Source organism: Heteronotia binoei, chromosome 4 (assembly GCF_032191835.1).
Source record: "Heteronotia binoei isolate CCM8104 ecotype False Entrance Well chromosome 4, APGP_CSIRO_Hbin_v1, whole genome shotgun sequence".
Classification (NCBI taxonomy): Eukaryota; Metazoa; Chordata; class Lepidosauria; order Squamata; family Gekkonidae; genus Heteronotia; species Heteronotia binoei.
In genome coordinates, this window is record NC_083226.1 from 167,096,494 (window position 1) to 167,116,194 (window position 19,701).

The 19,701-nt window shown below is 47.5% G+C and overlaps 1 protein-coding gene across 5 annotated transcripts in view; it reads left to right on the forward strand.

Annotated features, from left to right (window-relative positions):
- The window catches only part of MYO5B (myosin VB), a 520,179-nt gene that overhangs the window by 332,219 nt on the left and 168,259 nt on the right, over window positions 1-19,701 (forward strand). For all 5 annotated transcript variants that reach the window (XM_060236175.1, XM_060236177.1, XM_060236176.1 and 2 more), the window contains exon 17: window positions 9,034-9,120. In XM_060236175.1, the coding sequence (XP_060092158.1) occupies window positions 9,034-9,120 (87 nt within the window). The remainder of the gene's footprint in view (window positions 1-9,033; window positions 9,121-19,701) is intronic.

Sequence of the window (19,701 nt, forward strand, 5' to 3'; positions counted from 1 at the left end):
CAGCCATCTGTTGGGAAGCCCTCGGTCTGGATTTCTTGCATTGAGCAGGAGGCTGGACTAGATGGCCTCCTGAGGACCCCTCCCAACTGATTCTGCATCTTTCTGTGTACCCCTTCTGGTCATTCCAGTGAGTTCCCATTACGATACAATAACCTTTATTGGCATGATATTGAACATAACAAGGAACCCATCCATCCATCAAATGGCAATTTGCAAATACATTAAGCGCCTCCTAGATGCTGAATATAAAAATTTTGCAATGGTTTCAATTACCAGTTGGTTCCGAGTTGACAATAGGAAGACAATTTTATATTTGTCGGGCTTCGCTGTTTGCTCACTCAGATAGGAGTCAATTGGAGGGACGGTGGCTCAGTGGCAGAGCATCTGCTTGGTAAGCAGAAGGTCCCAGGTTCAATCCCCAGCATCTCCAACTAAAAAAGGGTCCAGGCAAATAGGCGTGAAAAATCTCAGCTGTTCAAGGGGAGGGACGGTGGCTCAGTGGTAGAGCATCTGCTTGGGAAGCAGAAGGTCCCGGGTTCAATCCCCAGCATCTCCAACTAAAAAAGGGTCCAGGCAAATAGGCATGAAAAACCTCAGCTGTTCAAGGGGAGGGACGGTGGCTCAGTGGTAGAGCACCTGCCTGGTAAGCAGAAGGTCCCAGGTTCAATCCCCAGCATCTCCAACTAAAAAAGGGTCCAGGCAAATAGGCGTGAAAAACCTCAGCTTGAGACCCTGGAGAGCCGCTGCCAGTCTGAGTAGACGAGACTGACTTTGATGGACCGTGGGTCTGATTCAGTATAAGGCAGCTTCATATGTTCATGAGTATGGAGTGCAGGTCAGAGTTTAGGAACACATGTTCTAAAGTTTCTATCTCAGGACCTGCGCAAGTGCACAGTCTGTTAGCATAGGGAGTTTTATGGAATCTTCTAAGAAGTGTTGCAGATGGTAGCACATGAACCTAGCTTGGGAATAGGCTCTGTGTTGCCAAGGGGCCATTAGGCAGGTGGGATATTCAGCCCTATAACCAGGAGGTAAAAACCCCAAACTCAAAGGAGAACATCTGCCTTTTGCAGGCCTTGGATTCAGTGGGAGCTCACAGGAGCACAGCTCCTGAACCTTTCTGAGTTCCACCTCCTCCTTTCCACCATGTCCATTGAATAGTAGGTCCAGCTGCATAACAATCCCTGGATGAGCTCCACCACCTTTTTTCCTACAAAATAGCCCCTGACCCTTAGCAAGGCTATCAAGAACCTGCAATTCGATATAGTTCCCATTGGTGTAGTGGGTAAGTGCATAGACTCTTATCCGGGAGAACCGGGTTTGATTCCCCACTCCTCCACTTGCACCGGTTGGAATGGCCTTGGGCCAGCCATAGCTCTGGCAGAGGTTGTCCTTGAAAGGGCAGCTGCCGTGAGAGCCCCCTCAGCCCCACCTGCCTCACAGGGTGTCTGTTGTGGGGGGAGAAGATAAAGGAGATTGTGAGCCGCTCCGAGTCTACTGATTCAGAGAGAAGGGCGGGGTATAAATCTGCAATTTTTCTTCTTCATTACAACATAATCTGTGTTATTCATTCACTGCAGCAGGCACCAGAGGTTTGTATCTCCTTTTAGTCATCAAGAATATGAGAATAAGAACGTTTCCCACAGGGGGCTGGTGTTCTTCTGCCAGCTCCGCCGCTCCCATAACAATACAATATAGTCTCACGCCATATAATCACCATGCCATAGAGAGCATAGGGCGAAAAGCATGCGTATCGAGGAGGTTGCATGTATCTTATCGTTTCAGCGATGGATTATGGGAGCAAACACCCCGATCCTGTGCAGAAGCGAATAAAACAGTCAGCGATTTTTTTGTAAGACTATGAACAATAAGCAGGGCTGTTACGTGTGTGTTACGAGAAGGCATTCAGTGGAATGTTAAAGTAGTGGGGGAAAGTACTTCTTTCTCTACTTTCTCCATCCCATGCATTATCTTGTAAACCTCTATCATGTCACCCTGCAGGCGACGCTTCTCCAAGCTAAAGAGCCCTAAGCGTTTCAACCTTTCTTCATAGGGAAAGTGCTCCAGCCCTTTAATCATTCTAGTTGCCCTTCTCTGGACTTTCTGCAATGCTATAATATCCTTTTTGAGATGTGGCGACCAGAACTGCACACAGTACTCCAACTGAGACAGCACCATTGATTTATACAGGGGCATTATGATACTGGCTGATTTTTTTTCAGTTCCCTTCCTAGTAATTCCCAGCATGGCGTTGGCCTTTTTTATTGCAAACACACACTGTCTTGACATTTTCAGTGAGTTATCTACCACGACCCCAAGATCTCTCTCTTGGTCAGTCTCTGCCAGTTCACACCCCATCAACTTGTATTCGTAGCTGGGATTCTTGGCCCCAATGTGCATTACTTTGCACTTGGCCACATTGAACCGCATCTGCCACGTTGACGCCCACTCACCCAGCCTCAACAGATCCCTTTGGAGTTCCTCACAATCCTCTCTGGTTCTCCTTCCTTGGAGGTTTTTTTAAACAGAGGCTAGATGGCCATCTGACAGCAATGCGGATCCTGTGAATTTGGGGGGAAGTGTTTGTGAGTATCCTGCATTGTGCAGGGGGTTGGACTAGATGACCCTGGAGGTCCGTTCCAACTCTATGATTCTTGACTCCACTCGGGAAAAATGGCCCTAGAACAAACCAATTTATGCTGTAGCTCACAACCTTAATGCCAGTAGCTCTCAAAGTAGAATTTTTGCTCACAAGACTCCACAGCTTGGAGGGAACATGCCCCTCACACTGGTGGATCTTTGGAACTAATTCTTCAATATCATTGCAGTCAGTGGACAAGTCTCTGCTACTTCAGAGGAAGACGTTCTGCCTTTCCTTTATGCTGGCTCACCCCTCGTTTCCCACCCCCCTGCTTGCAGCCCTCCCAGCCTGCACTGAATTGTCCCAGGGCTTGAACTGGCATCTCTGCTGTTTGTCCTATGTCAGTTAATCCCGGTATGCCCCCCTTCCCCCTCCAAGCTCCTGATTTGAGTCCTTGTGGGCACTGACTCCAGATTGCCTCCTAACCAAGGAAAAGCAATCAAACAAACAACAACCCTGAGCCATCTCAGAGAAATGAAGCCTCTACAAACTTAGGCACCCTTGATCTCTTAGTGCAGGGAAGACCAAACTGCAGCTTGAGAGCCAGTTTGGTGTAGTGGTTAAGTGCGCGGACTCTTATCTGGGAAAACCGGGTTTGATTCCCCACTCCTTCACTTGCACCTGCTGGAATGGCCTTGGGTTAGCCATCGCTATCACAGGAGTTGTCCTTGAAAGGGCAGCTGCTGTGAGAGCCTTCTCAGCCCCACCCACCTCACAGGGTGTCTGTTGTAGGAGGAGAAGATATAGGAGACTGTAAGCCGCTCTGAGTCTCTGATTCAGAGAGAAGGGTGGGGTATAAATCTGCAGTTCTTCTTCTTCTTTCACACATATTGTGTGGCTCTTGAAGCTCCCACTGCCCCGTTGGCCGGATTGAAGAAGGCATTTATCTCTTCCCAGTTTGAGCCAGTTTGGTGTAGTTGGTTAAGTGCACGGACTTTTATCTGGGAGAACCGGGTTTGATTTCCCACTCCTCCACTTGCAGTTTCTGGAATGGTCTTGGGCCAGCCATTGCTTTCATAGGAGTTGTCCTTGAAAGGGCAGCTGCTGTGAGAGTCCTCTAAGCCCCACCCACCTCACAGGGTGCCTGTTGTGGGGGGGAAAGATAAAGGCGATTGTAAGCCGCTCTGAGACTCTGATTCAGGGAAAAGGGCGGGGTATAAATCTGCAGTCGTCTTCTTCTTAAATCACTTCAAGCCAGCTGGCAGCTTGAAGAATGCATTTAAAGTTAAAGTTGCTTTCTTTCCACCTCTCCTTCCCCTCCTTCCTAACATGGCTACCCGTCTTGCTGCTTGAAATCTGTTGGTTAAGGACTCGCTGGGTTCTGCCCCCAAAGCACGCATGGCTTGATAGCACCACCAGCATTTCAGAGAGCCTTTTCCCCCCCAATAACCAACATAAATAATTGCTTTAGGGATTTCCATGATGAAAGGTCTGATGTCAAAGTAAAATTGCTGCTTATTATTTATTATTACTCAAAATGGCAATGCGCACATACTCGGTCTCACTCATACACACACGCACAGCTGTTTGCTCCTACCTGGGGAAAATATGCTAAATGTTGACTTTCATGCGTTTAACTTCATGATAGCATAATGGATCACTCGCTCCAGGCCTCCGACAGCTTTGATGAATCTTATAACGTTCCGAATGCCGCCAGGAGCTGTATTTCTTCTGTCGTTCTCCTGTATCCGGTCCTGCTCAGAAATTGTTTGTGGGATTACAGGTCTCCCAAGTGTTAAATGCTGGAAACGGTGACCCTGGGTCCTTTTCTCTGTCACATCAATGGTCCTCTTCAAGCTTCGGATTCAGTGGGAGCTCACAGGAGAGTTCACCTTTCTGAGAGTTCCTCCTCCTCCTTCTGAGAGTTCCACCTCCTCCTTCTGAGAGTTCCACCTCCTTGTCCACTGAATAGTTGGTGCAGCCGCATAACAATCCCTGGATGAGCAGGGCCGGATTAACATTTAGGCCAAGTAGGCACTGGCCTATGGGCCCCCATACCTTTAGGGGGCCCCGGCTGGCTCATCCCTAGTCTCCCCCCCCTGCTTGCATTCCTCCCAGCCTGCACGCATAGCCAGCAGCTGAGCTGCTCTTTGCCCGACTTGCCTAATGCGTAGGGTTGCCAAGTCCCCTGCGTTCTCCAGCGGAGAACTTTCTCCACTGGGGGAACCTATTGTACCATAGAGTTTCCCCTCCAACATGTCTAGAGCATCTGGGAAAACCATAGAGTTTTCCAGGAAATGCCTAGAGAGGCCGCCACGTGATGACGTCACTTCTGGATGATGTCATTGCACCAGCAACGTAAGGGAGGTTCCCTCCACCAGCTTGGCAGCCCTACTTGTGCAGCTGTTGCTGGCATCATCGGCAAGTTTGCTTCTCTCTGCCTATTCCCTGCTGCTTTGTCAAAGGGGCTTTTGATAAGGGGCCTGCAGGCTGCAGTTGGGGGCCATGGGCGGTGGGGTGGGCACTCTGGGATAATTTGCAAGGGGGCCCCTGAGATTTTGACTGCCTAGGGGCCTCCACAGGGTTTAATTCAGCACTGTGGATGAGCTCCACCACCTATTTTTCTACAAAACGACCCCTGGTCCTCTTTAATGAAGCTTAATTTCGTGTAGAGCCAGTTTGGTGTAGTGGTTAAGTGTGTGGACTCTTATCTGGGAGAACCAAGTTCGATTCCGCACTCCTCCACTTGCACCTGCTAGCATGGCCTTGGGTCAGCCATAGCTCTTGCAGGAGTTGTCCTTCAAAGGGCAGCTGCTGTGAGAGCCCTTTCAGCCCCACCCACCTCACAGGGTGTCTGTTGTGGGGGAGGAAGGTAAAGGAGATTGTGAGCCGCTCTGAGACTCTTCGGAGTGGAGGGCGGGATATAAATCCAATATCTTCATCTACCTCACAGGGTGTCTGTTGTGGGGGAGGAAGGGAAAGGAGATTGTGAGCCACTCTGAGACTCTTCAGAGTGGAGGGCGGGATATAAATCCAATATCTTCATCTACCTCACAGGGTGTCTGTTGTGGGGGAGGAAGGGAAAGGAGATTGTGAGCCACTCTGAGACTCTTCAGAGTGGAGGGCGGGATATAAATCCAATATCTTCTTCTTCATTTTCTTAATTTGGCAGAGCTCACAGCTCAGATGTGGAACACATGCTTTGCATTTGTAAGGAGCAAGCTCTCCGAAGCAAGCTCTGATTCATGAAAGCTTATGCTGGAATAAATGTGGCTGGACTTTCAGGTGCTGCTTCATTTCTGTTTTATTGTGTCGCAGCAGACAGGCCCAGCTTTTCTTTTGAAATTATCATCATCGGCTTAAAACTTTGGGGATAGCTGGGCTGCAAAAGGCCTAGAGAGGTGCTGCGGATTTATTTGTTGATTTTAACTTACTTCACCACCACCCCTTTATCTCACCTTCTCCCTTCCTAATAACACGCTGCGTGTGGCTAAGAAAAAAAAAAGAACTTGCAGGGGTCGTTTTGTAGAAAAATAGGTGGTGGAGCTCATTAGCATAGCTCATTAGCATATGCTGCCTCCCCCCCCCCCCCCCCGCACACAGCCAAAAGCAACCCGATGCAAGAAAGGAGAGCCCCAAGCGAGCGAGACCTTCTTGGGCTGGCTAGAGATCCCTCGCTCACATGGGACTCTCCTTGGCCACCCCATCCCCCCAAGCCAAAAGGCCAGCAAGCCACCCGCCACCCAAAACCACACAAGAAATGGAGAAAGGGTGGTGCGGGCTTCTCCAGGGGTTAACGAGGGCTGCTGGGGGTGTGACAAAGCCCCTGGTGGCTGGCTGGCTGCCCGCTCTCCTAATCCAGGGATTGTTATGCAGCTGCACCTACTATTCTATGGACAAGGTAGGTGGGGAGGAAGAGGGGGAACCCTCTGAAAGGTTCAGAAGCTGCACTCCTGTGAACTCCTGCTGAATCTGAGGCCTGAAAAGAAGAGTAAAAACTGAACATGGTGGTAGTGGAAAGCGCTGTCGAGTGGCAGCTGACTTAGGGTGTTACATAGGCTTGCCAGCCTCCAGGTGGGGCCTGGAGATCTCCCACTTTTACAGCTGATCTCCAGCTGGCAGCGATCAGCTCTCCTGGAGAAAATGGCTCTTTGTGGGGTAGACTGTAGGGCATTGTACCATTCCGGGGCCCCTCTCTTCCCCAAACCCCGCTGTCTCCTGAATCCACCCCCAGTCTCCTGGTATTTTCCAGCACAGACCTGGCAACCCTATAGGGCAATCTCATAGGGTTTTCAAGACAAATGATTAAAGGTTGCCATTAATAAGAACCCCGCGGCGCAGAGCAGTAAAGCTGCAGTACTGCAGTCCAAATTCTCTGCTCACGATCTGAGTTCGATCTGGGTTCAGGTATCCAACTCGAGGTTGACTCAGCCTTCCATCCTTCCGGGGTCGGTAAAAGGAGTGCTCAGCTTGCTGGGGGGGAAGCGTAGATGACTGGGGAAGGCAGTGGCAAACCACCCCGTAAAAAGTCTGCTTGACTTGGCGGAAAGATTTAAAGAGAGAAATGCCTTTTCCAAGACAGCCGATGGGGGCTTCGAGAGCCACACAATATGGGTGAAAGAGCCACATGTGGCTCCTGAGCCGCAGTTTGGCCAACCCGGAGCTAGGGTATGCTGCATTTGATTCAAGGATGCTTTGACCAGCCGGTTCTGTATAGGGTTGCCAATCCCTAGGTGGGGGCAGGGGATCCCCTGGTTTGGAGGCCCTCTCCCCACTTCAGGGTCATCAGAAAGCGGGGGGAGGGGGAGGGAAATGTCTGCTGGGCACTCCAGTATTCCCTATGGAGACTGATTCCCATAGGTTATAATGGAGTATTGATCCACAGGTATCTGGGGCTCAGAGGGGGGCTGTTTTTTTGAGGAAGATGCACCAAATCTTCAGCACAGCCTCAGGTCCCTCTCCTCAAAATACCCTCCAAGTTTCAAAAGGATTGGACCAGGGGGTCCAATTCTGTGAGCCCCAAAGAAGGTATTTATTTCCAATGGAAGGAAGGCATTTGAAAGGTGTGCGGTCCCTTTTAAATGTGATGGCCAGAATTTCCTTTGGAGTTCAGTTATGCTTGTCACAACCTTGCTCCTGGCTCCACCCCCAAAGTCCCCAGATATTTCTTGAATTGGACCTGGCAACCCTAGTTCTATATAGCAAGGGGAATTCATTGCTTGAAGCCCTCCGGGTACGTGCAGGGATTCTCATGATGTTGCTATCCTGATGCTCACAGTCCTGGCTCAAGCTTTTGTTTGCCTCTGGTAGCAGTTTGGATCCAAATGTAAAATATCTGTAAATCATTCTGCGTTAAAGAAGAGGCGGGTTCCAGCAGGCGACAGCAAATGAACTCCATATGTCAGTCCCTAGAAACTGTACCGAAGCTTTTGTATTATGGACAATAAGAACATAAGAGAAGCCCTGTTTGGATCAGGCCAATGGCCCATCCAGTCCAACACTCTGTGTCACATAAGAACATAAGAGAAGCCCTGTTGGATCAGGCCAATGGCCCATCCAGTCCAACACTCTGTGTCACATAAGAACACAAGAGAAGCCATGTTGGATCAGGCCAGTGGCCCATCCAGTCCAACACTCTGTGTCACATAAGAACACAAGAGAAGCCATGTTGGATCAGGCCAGTGGCCCATCCAGTCCAACACTCTGTGTCACATAAGAGAAGCCATGTTGGATCAAGCCAGTGGCCCATCCAGTCCAACACTCTGTGTCACATAAGAACACAAGAGAAGCCATGTTGGATCATGCCAATGGCCCATCCAGTCTAACACTCTGTGTCACATAAGAACATAAGAGAAGCCATGTTGGATCAGGCCAATGGCTCCTCCAGTCCAACACTCTGTGTCACATAAGAACATAAGAGAAGCCATGTTGGGTCAGGCCAATAGCCCATCCAGTCCAACACTCTGTGTCACATAAGAACATAAGAGAAGCCATGTTGGATCAGGCCAGTGGCCCATCCAGTCCAACACTCTGTGTCATATAAGAACATAAGAGAAGCCATGTTAGATCAGGCCAATGGCCCATCCAGTCCAACACTCTGTGTCACACAATGGCCAAAAAACCCCAGGTGCCATCAGGAGGCCCACCAATGGGGCTAGAAGCCCTCCCACTCTGCCCCTCCCAAGCACCAAAAATACAAAGCATCACTGTCCCAGACAGAGAGTTCCAACAATACGCTGTGGCTGAGAGCCACTGATGGACCTCTGCTCCATATGCTTATCCAATCCCCGCTTGCAGCCGCCACCACCTCCTGTAGCAGTGAATTCCACGTGTTAATCACCTTTACTTCCTTTCTAACAATGTTGTTCCATTCATTATGAAGGTGTGCTGCTAGGGCATAAGATGTCTGGTGTCCCCATTCTCAAGCAATGCCGTGCATTTTGTCTTTGCAGCTTTGACCCAAAGAGAGCGGTGCAGCAGCTGAGAGCCTGTGGGGTGCTGGAGACGATTCGCATCAGTGCAGCCGGCTACCCATCCAGGTATGGAAGTTCCAAAATTGTTTTGTGATTTAAAATGCATACTGCTTTGTACTTGGAAACTCTCGGGACAAAACGGCTAAGTCATTTCACAAAAGTGACAATTGTTTGATCACGGTCATACCAAAATGTTGGTGTGCCCTGAAGTACTTGGCATCATGGGATGCCAACAGGGCCAGCACGCCCACTAGGCAAATTAAGCAATTGCCTAGGGTGCTGGGAGGGGGGCGCCGAATTGGGCTTCCCCCCAGTGCCCAAGACAAATCCCTAAGTTTGCCTCTCCCTCCCGCCGCTGCCACCACCACCGCTCACCCCTTCTCTTCCGCAATGCAGCACCACACTCCTCCCGCACCCCCCATGTGATCAGAGGAGTGTGTCGTGACAAGACTCAGCCCTACCGGAATTGACGCAACCAGCATCGGATCGTTCTTTGAAGAGCGCGCTGGAGAAGGCTTTGCTCCCCCCTCACTTCTGGTTCTGGAAAGGAGAGGGGAGAAGCCTCCTCCAGCGCTCTCGTCAAAGAACGATCTGATGCCAGCTGCGTTGAAGCCGGTAGGGCAGAGCCTCATTGCGGCATGCTGCTCTGATCAATCGAGGTGGCAGGGGGGTGACGGAGCATGATGCTGCAGCACTGCAGAGGGAGGGAGGGCAGCGGTGGAAGGTGGGCGGGCAGGGAGTATAACTCCAACTCCTCCTCCTAGAGAAAGGTTTAGCCCTAGGGGAATGTTGAGTGGGGGGGTTTGGGGGAGGGGAAGCATCAATATCCAGCTGTTCAGTCAGGACCCACCATCTGGCAGTCCCATAACCAGGGTTGTAAGCCAACCTAAAAGAAGCTGTTCAACACTAAAGGTCAAGGTAGTCCCCTGTGCAAGCACCGGTAGTTTCCGACTCTGGGGTGACGTCGCATCACAACATTTTCACAGCAGACTTTTTTATGGGGTGGTTTGCCTTCCCCAGTCATCTACGCTTTCCCCCCAGCAAGCTGGGTGCTCATTTTACCAGCCTCAGAAAGATGGAAGGCTGAGCCAGCCTTGAGCCAGCTTCCTGAATGCAGCTTCTGCTGGGATCTAACTCAGGTCGTGAGCAGAGAGCCCGGACTGCAGTACTGCAGCTTTAACACTCTGTGCCACAGGGCTTCAACACTACTGCACCATGGGGCTTCAACACTACTGCACCATGGAGCTTCAACACTATGATTTCTATAAATCTATGTGACCATTGAGAAGAGGAAAAAAAGATTGGTCTAAAGGGGGAACCCACCTATAATTAATGTATGTTCCTATTGCAATAGCAAAGTGACCTCCTTTACCGATCCTTGAAGACTTTCCATGCTGGTAGTGTTCATACTGAGGATGGATCATTCATCTAGTTTGGCTGGCTGTCACGCAACTGCATGTTATATCGGCTTCTTGAAAGATTCTTTGGGTTATCAGAGTGCTCAAGGCACATAAAGCAGCAGAGTCTACCTGATTTGTGCGGGCCGACAAGAAACAAAGTTACAGAAAGAGCTTCTTTATCTTTTCAAAAACTAATATGAGTCCTTCATTGTCAGAAACTCCATTCTGGACAGGATAGAGACAAGATTCTAATCTAGTCTAAGTAGCTAGGGTGTATAGAGATGCAGGAAGCATGTCCTGCCCTTCTGGTGCCAAGATGGAGAAGGCGAGTACAGCGTAGAGAGATGCCAGGAGAAAGGAAGATGGAGCAGAGGTCCATCAGTGTTATTAGCCTCAGTGTATTGTTGGAACTCTCTGGGGCAGTGAGGCTTTGTATTCTTGGTGCTTAGGGGGCACAGTGGGAGGGCTTCTAGTGTCCTGGCCCCGTTGGGGGACCTCCTGATGGCACCTGAGTATTCTTGGCCACTGTGTGACACAGATGGACTGGATGGGCCATTGGCATCCAACATGGCTTCTCTTACGTTCTTATGGCCCCACTGGTGGACCACCTGAGTTTTTTTGATCACTGTGTGACACAGAGTGTTGGACTGGATGGGCCATTGGCCTCATCCAACATGGCTTCTCTTATGTTCTTATGGCCCCACTGGTGGACCTCCTGATGGAACCTGGGTTTTTTTTATCACTGTGTGACACAGAGTGTTGGACTGGATGGGCCACTGGCCTCATCCAACATGGCTTCTCATATGTTCTTATGGCCCCACTGGTGGACCTCCTGATGGCACCTGGGTATTCTTGGCCACAGGGTGACACAGATTGTTGGATGGGCCACTGGCCTGATTCGACATGGCTTCTCATGTTCTTAAGATTCTCTGAGAGTAGCACTCTACATGTCAAAGAGGATAGCATCAGGGAGTCAAGGAAAGGATGATCAGGGTCCTGGCTTTCTTAGACACCCCTCTGAAGTCTGAGGCTAAGTCAGTGCAAAGTCCTTCACTTCCAACACTTCTTTTGCACCATTATCCAAAATGGGCTCGAGCTAGCACGATTGTGCAAAGAGAGCCAGGGTGATGTGATTAGAATGTGGGAGACCCAAGCTCGAATCCCCACTCAGCCATGGAAGCTTGCTGGGTGACCTTTGGCCAGTCACACACAACCCACTTAACCTACCTCACTGGGTTGTGAAAGGATAAAAAAGGAGGAAAGAAGAATGATATAAGCCACTTTGGGTCCCCGCCGAGGAGAAAGGCAGTGTCTAAATGGAGCAAACTGAAAATGGTCTGTAGACAAAACACGGATGACGGCAGTTGGTGTTTGGAATTTGCATTCCTGTTCTTTTTGCTACAGAATAAGTCTTCTTGGGCTCTGGGAAATACGCACATCCCAAGTGTACATCGGGGATAAAGAGGACAAGAGCAATTAATCTTGGGGAAAATGCATCTGGCTTTGTTGTTAAACAGTTTTGTGTTTTATTGTTGGCGCAACAATCAGCCTTTTTTATCCTCGGCAACAGGGTTATAAATGCAAGGCAAATATTTATGTGGCTTTCCTTGTGGCTTCTGTCAAAGATTTGTTCCAGAGGGTTTTTTTAATGTTCATTAGCAGGCCTTGAATTCAGCAGGAGCTCACAGGAGCACAGCTCCTGAACCTTTCTGACAGTTCCCCCTCCTCCTCCCCACCTACCTACCTTGTCCATTGAATAGTAGGCACAGCTGCATAACAATCTCTGGATTAGGACAGCGGGCAGACAGACAGCCACCAGGAACTTTGCCACATCCCCAGTAGCCTGCATCAACCCCTGGGGAAGCCTGCACCACCCTTTCTCTTATGTGATGGCGGGTGGCGGGTGGCTTGCTGGCCTTTTGACGGGGGGGGGGGGGCAAGGGGAGCCCCAGTTGAGCGACGCCTGCTTGGGCTGGCTGAATCTCTAGCCAGCCCAAGCAGGCCTCACTCACCCGGGGCTCTCCTTTCTTGCATCAGATTGCTTTTGGGTGGTGAGGGGGCAGCATATGCTAATGAGTCATGCTAATGAGCTCCACCACCTTTTAAAAAAAAAAAAAAAAACGACCCCTGTGCATTAGTACCAAGATGGGATTCTAGGGTTGCCAGCCTGCAGGTGGGATTTGGAGAACTTCCAGAATTACAACTGATTTCCAGACTGCGGGGATTAGATCCCTGAGAAAAGGTCACCTTTGCAGGGTTGTCTTTATGGCATTATCCTGGGCTGACATCAGTTCTTTCGCCAAACCTTGTTTTCCCCAGGCTCCGCCCCCAAATCTCTAAGAATTTCCCAACCCAGAGCTGGCAACCATGAACTCTGCTTATCTCAAGAGAAAAACAAATGAGGGAAAAGCCCAACCTGAGAATCAGATCAGGCACCAAAAGCTTGAGCTACAATAAAATAAAATAAATTGTAGCTATTTATTACACAGTGCACAGACTCTGAGGATTAAAGATGACATACAAAGGATACCAATAAAAACTCAGATCATAATATGAAATTGCACGTCCAGTAACCAAGAATCACAACAATGGTTATACATGTATATTATACATGTAGCTGGAGCTCCTTTGCATATTAGCCCCCCCCCCCCCGATGTAGCCAGTCCTCCTGGAGCTTACAGTAGATCCTGTACTAAGAGCCCTGTAAGCTCTTGGAGGATTGGCTACATTAGGGAGGTGTGGCCTAATATGCAAAGGAGCTCCTGCTACAAAAAAAATCTGATATATTAATCAAAGGACCCAACACGTTTCAACCCCTCAATATATGCAGAATTGATTTGAAACCATTATTAGGAGCTTCATTTTTTTTAGTGTAAATGGCTACCATTCTGCATTAATATTTTCTGTTAAAATATTATTTTTGTGATTTTTATAATTTTTTATTGATTTTAACTACAAAAAGAAGAAGCACAAGCATAGATACATTAAAGAGGGGAGGGGGTGGATACAAAGTGGGGAAAACAGAAACAAAGAAAAATACAAATATGTCAGTTACAATTCTACCTCCAAATGAAATACCCAATTCTTTCTACCTGGAAGTATGAGGTTCTCCCCATATATTTTACCATCTTTATCTTACATTATAGATTTTTTGCTAAACTATTGCTTCAAATACAAGTCTAAACAATTCTTCTTCAGCATGTATAAGTATAAAAGTGTCAGAACAGTCTCAACACAGAGCTGGCTGGCTGGCTGGTTGACTGGCTGGCTAACTAACTAACTTGTTAGTTTAACCATATCATCACTAAAATAAGCATATGAAACAGGTATCTTTATCCTTAACAAGCTAAATGTAAAACATAATAGTTTATCTGTCTCAATATAAACAGTTTCCCCAAACATACATGCTAAGAGCAGATCTACCAAATTACAAAATAATTGTGCTGTCTGCCTCCTTAACAATTGACCCAAATTAACTATTTATTTATATAACATTTTTGCAAAACTTTTCCATCCTTAAGATCTCACTTGCCCTTTTAAAATTGCCTATCAGTTCTTATTAAAAATTCCATATCTAATTATCCAACAATTCAAAGACCCTTCTTCTTAAAAGATTTCCACGTCTTAATTTTTTGCTGCTTAACTCAACCGTATTGCAAATACAGACTAACTTGTTAGTTTAACAATATCGTCATTAAAATAAGCATAAACAAATATCTTTATCTATTAAGAACAAGTCTACCAAATTATAAGAACATTATGTGTCTGCCTTCTTAAAAGTTAATCCAAGTTAACTATTTATTTACATAAAATTCTTTTCAAAACTTTTCAATCCTTTAGCTTTTATATCCATATTACTCTAAATGAAACAACTTAATATAGCGCAAAAATCTCACTTAGCCTTTTAAAATCGCATGTCAGTTCTTATTGAGAGTTCCATGTCCGACTATCCACAGAGAGAGAGAGACAATTCAAAAATCCTTCTTCTTGAAAAATTTCCACATCTTCATTTTTTGGCTGAGATGCACCTTCTCTCTCCTTAATACAGCCATCCCTCTCGGTAAAAGTAGGAAGAATTCCACGCCATTTGTTCCTCTCGACAAAACTTCAATCAGTCTCAATTTCCGGTCTTTCTTTTTAGCTGCGCCATAAGGTTCCATTTTGGTTTTCTTTTGTTCGTTTCCCAGCGGATCACTCTCCCTTTCCAATTCCACAGACATCACCAGGCTCTCCTTAACATTCTGCTCATGTAGATTTGAGATTTTGCTAGCTTTCATCATAAAAACTCCCATTTGTTTTTTAATCAACTGTGTGAATGAACTAAGATCCTGCTTCCGAGAAATTGTGCTACGTAATATGTCTTTTTTATAAAACATTTTGCTTGGCAATGCCGTTTTTCTCTGTCAACAAACCCAGTCTATTAATCCAAGTTGAAAAGTAGCTCAGAGATCCAGTTAGTCCGCCTTTTCAGCTCTCCTCCAGCTGTGATTTTAAATGTTACCATTTCAGTTGTAATCAGACGACAAAGAGAGATCTCTCTAGAATATATCTTGTTTTTGTTCAGACCATATTGCAGCCAAATAATATCCAATTATAATCTGGGTCAATTTAGGTATCCATATTCAATCTAATTCAGATTGTTGCCAATGCTTAAAGTTGTTCTTAAACTTTTCGAAGCCTCATTCACAGGGAAAGTGGAGATAGAATCGACCTCTTTCCCTTCCTTTGAACAGGCGCTTGTTGTTATGCAAAACGACCCATTAGCCAGTGGTATTGAAAGCACACTTACTTGCCAAGTAGAATTGCTGTGCTTGAGGTAGGAAAGCGATACATCAGAAGCTTATTAAGAGAAAAGAAAGCAAGCTGTCGGGCGTTCACCTTTTGCTGCTGTGTGGAGAAACGCCATTTTAGTCCATGTTGGAGCTTCATTGGGAGGGAAAACATGAAACTGCGAAGCAGGCTTGGGCCTAGCCTTCCCCTCACTCCCCCCTCCCTTCCAGAGCCAAACCAACAACGCTAGGGGGAAAGTCTCCTAGAGAGGCAGGAAGTTCTTTTGTTCTCTGCATGTGAGTTAGGAGGAAGAGTTTTCAGTTCTCAGCTGCAGCTCGAAGGAAGAGGTTGCCAGTGTGGGGGCTCCTGCCTGTGCATGCGGCCTAGTCAGGAAAATGAGGCCTCCAGGCAGTAAGACCAAGTAAGTCATCCCAAAAGGCAGGGTGTGTTTAGATCAGGGACAGTAGGATGCGTTTATAACACATTTTCTTTGTCATGCTGTTTGCTGTGCGGGTGCTGTGCTGTGCTAACTTTTTAAATGCAACTGTTTTTGTTTTGTTCTTCTTTTCTTTTCTTTTTCTCTTTTAAATAAATATATTTTTACTGTTTGGAATGCTGGCAGTCAAACTCTGTACCACATAGATCCCCAACCGCTCTGGACCACGCTGCGTTATAAAGGGGGCCCCGGGGAAGGGGGAAGGCATGCAGTTGGATAAGGTGCCAATCCTCCAGGGGTGCCCCAAAGAAGTGCTGAGGTCTCTGTGATACCCAAGTACAGGGTGGCAGAGGACCTTGAGGCCCGGCCTCATAGCTGGAGAGGGGGATTGGGAGTCCTGTTCCTCTCAATCTGAACCCCTAGACTGAGCAGGTGGTGGCAGTGAGCCTAAGGGGCAGGAGGAGAAATAGCTCCCTCCAGGAGTTGGCGACTCAATAGGGAGCTGACGGGACCGGGTCTGAAGGCGGAATCGGGCCGGTTCCGTCACATGCTGTGATAGCTATCATGGCGTTGGAGCTTTGGGGCATACAAAAAAGGACAGGAACAGCCGCTGCTGTGCCCCTGGCTTCCTGCAAAAGTCCCATGCCAAAAGAAAACCCCTCCAGGGTCTCCTTGTGTGGCACCCTCCAACCCCTTGATTCAGAGGGGCCACAGGAGAGGCGATCTGTGGACCCCTCCTGAGCTCAAGGCGACATCTATTATTTTTGTGATAAGTCAGTATGTTATAATTTTTATTACATCAGTATCTTTTTTGTTAACTTCAGGACTCGTACACAACCTGCTGAGCCTGAAAAAGATATTTTATTTTATATTTTATATTGATATTGTGATTTGTTAGTGCAATTTTGAGCATGAAAGAAAGCCCTTGGGCTGAAACGCGTCGGGTCCTTCGGTTAGTATACACGGGTAACCATTGTTGTGATTCTTTGTTATTGGATGTACAACTTCACCTAGTAGCTGCGCATTATGATCTTTAGTCTTTAATGGTATCCTTTGTATGCTATTTTTAATCCTAACATTCTGTGCACTGTGTAACAAACGTCTGCATTTTATTTTAGCTCTCAACCTTTTGGCTCCTGACTCAGCCAATCTGAGCTCATCGCTTCTTGCAATACTTGCTCACTCCTAACGTTTTGTGTGCTCTTGAGCGGTGGGCAGTTTCAAAGGATTGCTTTTGCAGGTAGGGTTGCCAATCTCCAGGTGGGACAGGCAATGGAAGTTAAGCAACTGCTGTGATGATAAACAAAGTTTATAAGTAACCATTTAAAAACCTTCATATATTTTGATGCCCCGTGTTTTAAATTTTACATACTTCATGTTGTAATAAAAGTCCAATTTAAATATCCATTCATAGATTTCCTACCGTAAATTTTGCATACTTCATGTCATAATAGAGGTCCAATATTAACATTCCCATATTGCAAAGAAAAGGTCTATGAGCACCCAGATATAGGCCCATTGCTGTGTTTTTTCAGGTGTAACAGCCACTAGTACCAACCATGATTCTTCTTACCATATCTTTTCTCTCAATCTGGACTAATCCAAGATAATGACAGCAAAAGATAGCACAAAGCTGAAAGGAACTAAAAATTGTAAAGTTTTTATTTCAGTAAAAAAACTTACCACTCCAAGACACTTAAGTGTGTATATTTTTCATATAGGAGCTAGAGCCAGTTAAAACTGATTCATTTAACCAGATACTAAAATATATGAAGGTTTTTAAATGGTTACTATAAACTTTGTTTATCATCACAGTAGTTGTTTAACTTCCATTGCCTGTCCCGTTTACTTTGATCCCTTTTCCTTGTTACAAATCCCCAGGTGGTGGCAGGGGATCCCCCGTTTTGGAGATCCTCCCCCCGCTTCAGGGTCATCAGAAAGCGGAGGGAGGGGAAGGCAGTGTCTGCTGGGAGATTTATTCCCATAGGAAATAACGGAGAATTGATTTGCAGGTATTTGAGGCTGGGAGGGGCTGTTTTGTTCTTGGTTTTTTTGCGTTAGAGGCACCATATTTTCTGTATAGCATCCGGTGCCTCTTCCCAAACTACCCCCCAAGTTTCAAAAAGATTGCACCAGGGGGTCCAATTCTATGAGCCCCCAAAGAAGGTGCCCCTATCCTTCATTATTTCCAAATGGAGGGAGGGCATTTAAAAGGTGTGCGGTCCCTTTAAATGTGATGGCCAGAACTCCCTTTGGAGTTCAATTGTGCTTGTCACACCCTTGCTCCTGGCTCCGCCCCCAAAGCCCCCAGATATTTCTTGAATTGGACTTGGCAACCCTATTTGCAGAGCTCAAGAAAAGTACAGAGGAGCACAGTCAAGATGATGAGGGGGCTGGAGCCCCTTCCCTCTTGGGTACAGGCTGCAGAGGCTGGGACTTTTTCAACTAAGGGGGGGGGGGGAATGATAGAGGTTTCTAAAATTATGCATGGGGTGGAGAGAATTGGCAAAAAAAATTCTCCCTCTCCCAAAATGCTAGAACTCAATGAAGCTGATGGGCAGTAGGTTCAAGACAGAGAAGGAAATACTTCTTTAAAAGGTAAAAGTGGTCCCCTGTGCAAGCGCCAGTCATTTCTGACTCTGGCTGACGTTGCATCACGACGTTTTCAAGGCAGACTTCTTACGGGGTGGTTTGCCATTGCCTTCCCCAGCCATCTCCACTTTCCCCCCAGCAAGCTGGGTACTCATTTTACCGACCTCGGAAGGATGGAAGGCCGAGTCAGCTTTGAGCCGGCTGCCTGAACCTCGCTTCTCGCAGGATCGAACTCAGGTCGTGCACAGAGTTTAGGACTACAGTACTGCAGCTTTACCACTTCGTGCCACGGGTCTCCTTAAATACTTCTTACTTCTTTACAGGCCTTGAATTCAACAGGAGCACAGCTCCTGAACCTTTCTGACAGCCCCCTTCCTCCTCCTCACCTACTTACCTTGTCCATTGAATAGTAGATGCAGCTGCATAACAATCCCTGGATGAGGAGAGCGGCCAGCCGGCCAGCCCCCAGGAGCTTTGCCACACACCCAGCAGCCCTCATTAACCCCTGGAAAAGCCCACACCACCCTTTCTCCACTTCTTATGCGATTTTGGGCGGCAGGTAGCTTGCTGGCCTTTTGACTGGAGGGGACGGCCAAGAAGAGCCCCAGGTGAGCAAGGCCTGCTTGGACTAGCTGGATCTCTAGCCAGCCCAAGCAGGCCTCGCTTGCCCAGGACTCTCCTTTCTTGCCTTGGGTCACTTTGGGCTGGTGGGGGGGCATATGCTAATGAGTTATGCTTATTTATTTATTTATTTATTCCGTAACTTATATCCCGCCCTTCCCACAAGTGGCTCAGGGCGGCTTACAACAAACAATAAAACAATAAAATCGGAACAAAGTTATTACATTTAAAATCAAGCATTTAAAACCTAAAAACCTTAAAATTTTTACATTGAAACTATACAGTATAATCACAAAAAATCTAGAAAGCTACATTTGTCCAATCAGGCGTAGGCTAACCGGAAGAGGGTCGTCTTACAGGCCCTGCGGAACTGAGTAAGATCCCGCAGGGCCCTCACCTCTTCCGGTAGCTGGTTCCACCACATAGGGGCCATTGTGGAAAAGGCCCTGTCTCTAGTTGTTTTGAGACGCACTTCCTTGGGCCCGGGGATGGTGAGAAGATTTTGAGTCCCAGACCTCAGTACTCTCTGGGGAACGTGTGGGGAGAGACGGTCCCTCAGGTAGTCAGGTCCCAGACCATATAGGGCTTTAAAGGTAATGACCAGCACCTTGTACCGGACTCGGTATATTATTGGAAGCCAGTGCAGAGCCCGAAGACCCGGCCGGATGTGGCCCCATCTTGGGAGGCCCAATAACAGCCGGGCCGTGGCATTCTGCACCAGCTGCAATTTCCGGGTCCGGCACAGGGGCAGCCCCATGTAGAGGGCATTGCAGTAATCCAACCTCGAGGTGACCGTAGCATGGATCACTGTTGCTAGGTCGTCGGGGT